Source organism: Phyllobates terribilis, unplaced genomic scaffold (genome assembly GCF_046119375.1).
Source record: "Phyllobates terribilis strain yellow unplaced genomic scaffold, ASM4611937v1 Scaffold_10__3_contigs__length_209671492, whole genome shotgun sequence".
NCBI classification, from domain to species: Eukaryota; Metazoa; Chordata; class Amphibia; order Anura; family Dendrobatidae; genus Phyllobates; species Phyllobates terribilis.
The window spans coordinates 187,695,369-187,704,974 of NW_027362770.1; the positions used below are offsets into that span (position 1 = coordinate 187,695,369).

Genomic DNA, 9,606 nt, shown 5'->3' on the forward strand with positions numbered 1-9,606 from the left:
TGGGAGCAGTAATGTGCATGCGTGACCACTACTCCATTCACTTCCATGGGAGCTGTAGTGCACATGCGTGACCACTACTCCATTCACTTCCATGTGAGTGGTAGTGCACAAGCGTGACATCTACTCCATTCACTTCCATGGGAGCGGTAGTGCACATGCGTGACAACCAGTCCATTCACTTCCATGGGAGCAGTAATGTGCATGCGTGACCACTACTCCATTCACTTCCATGGGAGCTGTAGTGCACATGCGTGACCACTACTCCATTCACTTCCATGGGAGCTGTAGTGCACATGCGTGACCACTACTCCATTCACTTCCATGGGAGCTGTAGTGCACATGCGTGACCACTACTCCATTCACTTCCATGTGAGTGGTAGTGCACAAGCGTGACCACTACTCCATTCACTTCCATGGGAGCTGTAGTGCACATGCGTGACCACTACTCCATTCACTTCCATGGGAGCGGTAGTGCGCATGCGTGACATCAACTCCATTCACTTCCGTGGGAGCGGTAGTGCGCATGCGTGACCTCTACTTCATTCACTTCCATGGGAGCTGTAGTGCGCAAGCATGTAATCTACTCCATTCACTTCCATGGGAGCAGTAATGTGCATGCGTGACCACTACTCCATTCACTTCCATGGGAGCTGTAGTGCACATGCGTGACCACTACTCCATTCACTTCCATGGGAGCGGTAGTGCGCATGTGTGACATCTACTCCATTCACTTCCATGGGAGCAGTAATGTGCATGCGTGACCACTACTCCATTCACTTCCATGGGAGCGGTAGTGCACATGCGTGACATCTACTCCATTCACTTCCATGGGAGCGGTAGTGCGCATGCATGACATCTACTCCATTCACTTCCATGGTGGCAGCAGTAGTGCGCATGTATTACATCTACTCCATTTACCTTTATGCAGCGGTAGTGCGTATGCGTGGCCACTACTCCATTCACTTCCATGGAAGCAGTAGTGCGCAAGCGTGACATCTACTCCATTGACTTCCATGGGAGCGGTAGTGCACATGCGTGACCACTACTCCATTCACTTCCATGGGAGCTGTAGTGCACATGCGTGACCACTACTCCATTCACTTCCATGGGAGCTGTAGTGCACATGCGTGACCACTACTCCATTCACTTCCATGGCAGCGGTAGTGCACATGCGTGACCACTACTCCATTCACTTCCATGGGAGTAGTAGTGCACATGCGTGACCTCTACTTCATTCACTTCCATGGGAGCTGTAGTGCGCATGCTTGAGCACTACTCCATTCACTTCCATGTGAGCGGTAGTGTGCATGCGTGACCACTACTCCATTCTCTTCCATGGGAATCGTGCTCATGCGTTTCTTCTACTACCTTCACTTCCATGGGAGCGGTAGTGCGCATGCGTGACATCTACTCCATTCACTTCCATGGGAGCAGTAGTGCGTATGCGTGACTTAGGTGGTGGACCCCTATTTCGGAGATCGGCGGTGGGTCCTAGTATCGAACACCGCACAGATTATTCAGCGACCCGATGTACGGTGGTGACTCACCGGCGATAATGCCGTCCATCTGCTCCAAGGCGGCGGCTAACATGTCACTGGCGTCGGTCATCATCCTGCTGCCGGCGATCAGTCCTGGAAGAGAAGGATCCGCAATCAAGACGAGAGCTGGCATTATACTCATGAAACAGAGAGCTCAGGATGAATGGGAGGCGGACACCCTGCTGCGAGGAGGCACAAGTCTTCACCCCCGAGAGCTGTCAGGATTTACGTCTCCCGCGGCCTTTACAACCGTGTTTGGATTAAGATGGGAGATGAAGCACAAATATAACCTTGTAAGGAGCGAGAGCGAGAAGGTTCCGACCAGGACGGAGGAGACGAAACCCCGACTGAAGGCTTATATTATACCCCAGAGCTGCACTCACTACTCTGCAGCTCCTTGCAGTACCACCTGTCACCACACATGGCAGCACTTCATTTTCAGAACACCCCGATCTCCCAGCACTGATTGATCGATCGTGATCAGAGCCGATCGAACGCTCGTCTCTGGAGTAACGTCGCTCAGTCGTTTCGATACCGCGGATTCCTCATTTTAAAGAGCTCAGAAAGCTTTTACCAGGTAATTGCTGTGCTAAAAAAAAAAATTATTCAGAGCCCCTTTAAATTCAGGCACGTGCGAGCGGATTTGGGCAGGGGCACACCCATAGGGTTTATTAATGGGCGCGACACTGTCCCTGCATGAAAGCAGCAGGGAAGAGGCGAAAAGATTTGTCTTTTCGGCATCAAAGCAGAGACCGCACCAGAAGGGGTTAAAGAGATGGAAACAAAACAAGAAATGACAAGGACACAAAATAGTAAATGTCTTAAAGGGCCGGTAACTTCAAAGTGGTCAAGACCCTGGAGCAGATAAGGGGGGGTCCACAGAAACCACGGCTCTAAGTGGAGTTCCCCTTTAAGGTCTCCCGCACAATGGAGCTTTTATTCACCACATCAGAAAGAAAAGCCGATAGTTTGCCGTCCGCCCTCCGGGGACAGAACTCCGCAGATGACGAGCACCAGACTTCATATTAACGCTGAGCGCTTCATTACACAGATCGGACTCATCCCCTCCGAGTGCGGCCAGACATTATTGGCCCGCCGGGTCCCAGCTCGCTCGTTAAGTCATTACTGCCTTCTGCTGCGGGACAAACTTTACATTAAAGTGGAAGAAATAGATAATCAGAAACCAGTAAAACCAGTCACATGAGCAGAGATTTAATTATAAGATTATGGGACGGAACGCCGGGCTTACGAGACCGCAGGGCGCTAGGGGCGACTGAAAGCTGGGTACAAACCCAGAGACACAAGAAAGTATCACCGACACCGCGGCTGTAAGCAACGACAACGGGTAAAGGAACAGAGGCCGAGCGGCTGAGAAGGTCATGGAAAAGAAGAGGACCAAGAGGGCCACGAGGGGGACAGACGAAGAGGAAGAGGGCCACGAGGGGGACAGCCGAAGAAGAAGAGGGCCACGAGGGGGACAGCCGAAGAAGAAGAGGGCCACGAGGGGGACAGCCGAAGAAGAAGAGGGCCACGAGGGGGACAGCCGAAGAAGAAGAGGGCCACGAGGGGGACAGCCGAAGTAGAAGAGGGCCACGAGGGGGACAGCCGAAGTAGAAGAGGGCCACGAGGGGGACAGCCGAAGTAGAAGAGGGCCACGAGGGGGACAGCCGAAGTAGAAGAGGGCCACGAGGGGGACAGCCGAAGAAGAAGAGGGCCACGAGGGGGACAGCCGAAGAAGAAGAGGGCCACGAGGGGGACAGCCGAAGAAGAAGAGGGCCACGAGGGGGACAGCCGAAGAAGAAGAGGGCCACGAGGGGGACAGCCGAAGAAGAAGAGGGCCACGAGGGGGACAGCCGAAGAAGAAGAGGGCCACGAGGGGGACAGCCGAAGAAGAAGAGGGCCACGAGGGGGACAGCCGAAGAAGAAGAGGGCCACGAGGGGGACAGCCGAAGAAGAAGAGGGCCACGAGGGGGACAGCCGAAGAAGAAGAGGGCCACGAGGGGGACAGCCGAAGAAGAAGAGGGCCACGAGGGGGACAGCCGAAGAAGAAGAGGGCCACGAGGGGGACAGCCGAAGAAGAAGAGGGCCACGAGGGGGACAGCCGAAGAAGAAGAGGGCCACGAGGGGGACAGCCGAAGAAGAAGAGGGCCACGAGGGGGACAGCCGAAGAAGAAGAGGGCCACGAGGGGGACAGCCGAAGAAGAAGAGGGCCACGAGGGGGACAGCCGAAGAAGAAGAGGGCCACGAGGGGGACAGCCGAAGAAGAAGAGGGCCACGAGGGGGACAGCCGAAGAAGAAGAGGGCCACGAGGGGGACAGCCGAAGAAGAAGAGGGCCACGAGGGGGACAGCCGAAGAAGAAGAGGGCCACGAGGGGGACAGCCGAAGAAGAAGAGGGCCACGAGGGGGACAGCCGAAGAAGAAGAGGGCCACGAGGGGGACAGCCGAAGAAGAAGAGGGCCACGAGGGGGACAGCCGAAGAAGAAGAGGGCCACGAGGGGGACAGCCGAAGAAGAAGAGGGCCACGAGGGGGACAGCCGAAGAAGAAGAGGGCCACGAGGGGCACAGCCGAAGAAGAAGAGGGCCACGAGGGGGACAGCCGAAGAAGAAGAGGGCCACGAGGGGGACAGCCGAAGAAGAAGAGGGCCACGAGGGGGACAGCCGAAGAAGAAGAGGGGCACGAGGGGGACAGCCGAAGAAGAAGAGGGGCACGAGGGGGACAGCCGAAGAAGAAGAGGGGCACGAGGGGGACAGCCGAAGAAGAAGAGGGGCACGAGGGGGACAGCCGAAGAAGAAGAGGGGCACGAGGGGGACAGCCGAAGAAGAAGAGGGGCACGAGGGGGACAGCCGAAGAAGAAGAGGGGCACGAGGGGGACAGCCGAAGAAGAAGAGGGGCACGAGGGGGACAGCCGAAGAAGAAGAGGGGCACGAGGGGGACAGCCGAAGAAGAAGAGGAGCACGAGGGGGACAGCCGAAGAAGAAGAGGAGCACGAGGGGGACAGCCGAAGAAGAAGAGGAGCACGAGGGGGACAGCCGAAGAAGAAGAGGAGCACGAGGGGGACAGCCGAAGAAGAAGAGGAGCACGAGGGGGACAGCCGAAGAAGAAGAGGAGCACGAGGGGGACAGCCGAAGAAGAAGAGGAGCACGAGGGGGACAGCCGAAGAAGAAGAGGAGCACGAGGGGGACAGCCGAAGAAGAAGAGGAGCACGAGGGGGACAGCCGAAGAAGAAGAGGAGCACGAGGGGGACAGCCGAAGAAGAAGAGGAGCACGAGGGGGACAGCCGAAGAAGAAGAGGAGCACGAGGGGGACAGCCGAAGAAGAAGAGGAGCACGAGGGGGACAGCCGAAGAAGAAGAGGAGCACGAGGGGGACAGCCGAAGAAGAAGAGGAGCACGAGGGGGACAGCCGAAGAAGAAGAGGAGCACGAGGGGGACAGCCGAAGAAGAAGAGGAGCACGAGGGGGACAGCCGAAGAAGAAGAGGAGCACGAGGGGGACAGCCGAAGAAGAAGAGGAGCACGAGGGGGACAGCCGAAGAAGAAGAGGAGCACGAGGGGGACAGCCGAAGAAGAAGAGGAGCACGAGGGGGACAGCCGAAGAAGAAGAGGAGCACGAGGGGGACAGCCGAAGAAGAAGAGGAGCACGAGGGGGACAGCCGAAGAAGAAGAGGAGCACGAGGGGGACAGCCGAAGAAGAAGAGGAGCACGAGGGGGACAGCCGAAGAAGAAGAGGAGCACGAGGGGGACAGCCGAAGAAGAAGAGGAGCACGAGGGGGACAGCCGAAGAAGAGGAGGAGCACGAGGGGGACAGACGAAGAAGAGGAGGAGCACGAGGGGGACAGACGAAGAAGAGGAGGAGCACGAGGGGGACAGACGAAGAAGAGGAGGAGCACGAGGGGGACAGACGAAGAAGAGGAGGAGCACGAGGGGGACAGACGAAGAAGAAGAGGAGCAAGAGGGGGACAGACGAAGAAGAAGAGGAGCAAGAGGGGGACAGACGAAGAAGAAGAGGAGCAAGAGGGGGACAGACGAAGAAGAAGAGGAGCAAGAGGGGGACAGACGAAGAAGAAGAGGAGCAAGAGGGGGACAGACGAAGAAGAAGAGGAGCAAGAGGGGGACAGACGAAGAAGAAGAGGAGCAAGAGGGGGACAGACGAAGAAGAAGAGGAGCAAGAGGGGGACAGACGAAGAAGAAGAGGAGCAAGAGGGGGACAGACGAAGAAGAAGAGGAGCAAGAGGGGGACAGACGAAGAAGAAGAGGAGCAAGAGGGGGACAGACGAAGAAGAAGAGGAGCAAGAGGGGGACAGACGAAGAAGAAGAGGAGCAAGAGGGGGACAGACGAAGAAGAAGAGGAGCAAGAGGGGGACAGACGAAGAAGAGGAGGACCACGAGGGGGACAGACGAAGAAGAGGAGGACCACGAGGGGGACAGACGAAGAAGAGGAGGACCACGAGGGGGACAGACGAAGAAGAGGAGGACCACGAGGGGGACAGACGAAGAAGAGGAGGACCACGAGGGGGACAGACGAAGAAGAAGAGGAGCACGAGGGGGACAGACGAAGAAGAAGAGGAGCACGAGGGGGACAGACGAAGAAGAAGAGGAGCACGAGGGGGACAGACGAAGAAGAAGAGGAGCACGAGGGGGACAGACGAAGAAGAAGAGGAGCACGAGGGGGACAGACGAAGAAGAGGAGGAGCACGAGGGGGACAGACGAAGAAGAGGAGGAGCACGAGGGGGACAGACGAAGAAGAGGAGGAGCACGAAGGGGACAGACGAAGAAGAGGAGGAGCACGAAGGGGACAGACGAAGAAGAAGAGGAGCACGAGGGGGACAGACGAAGAAGAAGAGGAGCACGAGGGGGACAGACGAAGAAGAAGAGGAGCACGAGGGGGACAGACGAAGAAGAAGAGGAGCACGAGGGGGACAGACGAAGAAGAAGAGGAGCACGAGGGGGACAGACGAAGAAGAAGAGGAGCACGAGGGGGACAGACGAAGAAGAAGAGGAGCACGAGGGGGACAGACGAAGAAGAAGAGGAGCACGAGGGGGACAGACGAAGAAGAAGAGGAGCACGAGGGGGACAGACGAAGAAGAAGAGGAGCACGAGGGGGACAGACGAAGAAGAAGAGGAGCACGAGGGGGACAGACGAAGAAGAAGAGGAGCACGAGGGGGACAGACGAAGAAGAAGAGGAGCACGAGGGGGACAGACGAAGAAGAAGAGGAGCACGAGGGGGACAGACGAAGAAGAAGAGGACCACGAGGGGGACAGACGAAGAAGAAGAGGAGCACGAGGGGGACAGACGAAGAAGAAGAGGACCACGAGGGGGACAGACGAAGAAGAAGAGGACCACGAGGGGGACAGACGAAGAAGAAGAGGACCACGAGGGGGACAGACGAAGAAGAAGAGGACCACGAGGGGGACAGACGAAGAAGAAGAGGACCACGAGGGGGACAGACGAAGAAGAAGAGGACCACGAGGGGGACAGACGAAGAAGAAGAGGACCACGAGGGGGACAGACGAAGAAGAAGAGGACCACGAGGGGGACAGACGAAGAAGAAGAGGACCACGAGGGGGACAGACGAAGAAGAAGAGGACCACGAGGGGGACAGACGAAGAAGAAGAGGACCACGAGGGGGACAGACGAAGAAGAAGAGGACCACGAGGGGGACAGACGAAGAAGAAGAGGACCACGAGGGGGACAGACGAAGAAGAAGAGGACCACGAGGGGGACAGACGAAGAAGAAGAGGACCACGAGGGGGACAGACGAAGAAGAGGACCACGAGGGGGACAGACGAAGAAGAAGAGGACCACGAGGGGGACAGACGACGAAGAAGAGGACCACGAGGGGGACAGACGACGAAGAAGAGGACCACGAGGGGGACAGACGACGAAGAAGAGGACCACGAGGGGGACAGACGACGAAGAAGAGGACCACGAGGGGGACAGACGACGAAGAAGAGGACCACGAGGGGGACAGACGACGAAGAAGAGGACCACGAGGGGGACAGACGACGAAGAAGAGGACCACGAGGGGGACAGACGACGAAGAAGAAGAGGACCACGAGGGGGACAGACGACGAAGAAGAGGACCACGAGGGGGACAGACGACGAAGAAGAGGACCACGAGGGGGACAGACGACGAAGAAGAGGACCACGAGGGGGACAGATGACGAAGAAAAGGGCCAAGAGTGGGACAGACGACAAAGAAGAAAAGGGCCAAGAGGGGGACAGACGACAAAGAAGAAAAGGGCCAAGAGGGGGACAGACGACGAAGTATAAAAGTAGTAGTTATATTCTTGTATATAGGGGGGAGTATTACAGTAGTTATATTCTTGTACATAGGGGCAGTATTATAGTAGTTATATTCTTGTACATAGGAGCAGTAATATAGTAGTTATATTCTTGTACATAGGGGGCAGTATTATAGTAGTTATATTCTTGTACATAGGAGCAGTATTATAGTAGTTATATTCTTGTACATAGGGGCAGTACTATAGTAGTTATATTCTTGTACATAGGGGGCAGTATTATAGTAGTTATATTCTTGTACATAGGGGGCAGTATTATAGTAGTTATATTCTTGTACATAGGGGGCAGTATTATAGTAGTTATATTCTTGTACATAGGAGCAGTATTATAGTAGTTATATTCTTGTACATAAGGGCAGTATTATAGTAGTTATATTCTTGTACATAGGGAGCAGTATTATAGTAGTTATATTCTTGTACATAGGGAGCAGTATTATAGTAGTTATATTCTTGTACATAGGAGCAGTATTATAGTAGTTATATTCTTGTACATAGGGGCAGTACTATAGTAGTTATATTCTTGTACATAGGGAGCAGTATTATAGTAGTTATATTCTTGTACATAGGGGCAGTATTATAGTAGTTATATTCTTGTACATAGGGGGCAGTATTATAGTAGTTATATCCTTGTACATAGGGAGCAGTATTATAGTAGTTATATCCTTGTACATAGGGAGCAGTATTATAGTAGTTATATCCTTGTACATAGGGAGCAGTATTATAGTAGTTATATTCTTGTACATAGGGGGCAGTATTATAGTAGTTATATTCTGGTACATAGGGGGCAGTATTATAATACGTCTGTATATCTAGAATTGTCCCTATATAGCTGCGGAGAAGCCTTCAGTGCACAGTGTCCGCCCCATGCACCATATGGCAGCGATCTGCTATTTTACGTTGCGGGCCAGGACGGGAATCTGTGTGGGTTTATCAGACGCGGTTGGTGCGGGGCACACAGTGACGGGCGGCGCTGCTTGCTCGGTGGACTGTTAGGTAAACACGGCTCCGGGTCACTTCATGTGACAGCGTTTCCTCTGCTTCCCCGCAGTTCGCCATCAGCGCCTCACTAGGGTTATTCGTTTGGCTTTTCCAGGTCCCTGACATACAACCTGCATCACTCCATAACTGTAGAGAATCCCTCCAGCTTTCCCGGCAGCAGATATCCTATGATCACTTACCGGCTCGGCTTCCAGCCTCGCTCCTGCCGGTGGCGGCTGCGGTGGGCTCTGCCTCTGTGGATGTGGAGGGGCCGGGATTTTGGGCTGTCGGAGTCTGGAGATCTCTCCCTGGAATACCAATGTGACTGAGCGGAGACAACAAAGCGGCGGCACAAGGGTGCGATTATCACCAGTGCGCAGGCAGACGCGGCTATATCTGGACTGCTTTTATTTTACAAGCAGCGCGCTACGATAAGGTTGCCTGACAATCGCAGGCTGCCTTAAAGGGACAGTGCAAAATTAAAGAAGGTCATAATATAGCTTTCTTCCACGAACAGCGCTACGCTCGACCCCAGGCTGTGTCTGGTACTGCAGCTGGACTGCAAACAAGGGAATAATAGAACAGGCTTGTGCTATCCCGTTAAGTGGTGTCAACCCTTATTCCAGCACTTCTGCCCGGGACCAGAGCTACTCCCCGAAGGGGCGCCCGGGGCCAGAGCTACTCCCCGAGGGGGGCGCCCGGGGCCAGAGCTACTCCCCGAGGGGGGCGCCCGGGGCCAGAGCTACTCCCCGAGGGGGGCGCCCGGGGCCAGAGCTACTCCCCGAG

At 55.1% G+C, this 9,606-nt stretch overlaps 1 protein-coding gene across 1 annotated transcript in view; it reads right to left on the reverse strand.

Moving 5' to 3' along the window:
* PPFIBP1 (PPFIA binding protein 1) overlaps positions 1-9,124 on the reverse strand; it is a gene marked incomplete at its 3' end in the record, with an annotated part of 103,421 nt that extends 94,297 nt beyond the window's left edge. The window contains exons 1-2 of the mRNA XM_073649243.1: positions 9,021-9,124; positions 1,548-1,631 (exon numbers count right to left, since the gene is read on the reverse strand). Coding sequence (XP_073505344.1) covers positions 1,548-1,611 — 64 coding nt within the window. The remainder of the gene's footprint in view (positions 1-1,547; positions 1,632-9,020) is intronic.
* Positions 9,125-9,606: the final 482 nt, after the last annotated feature.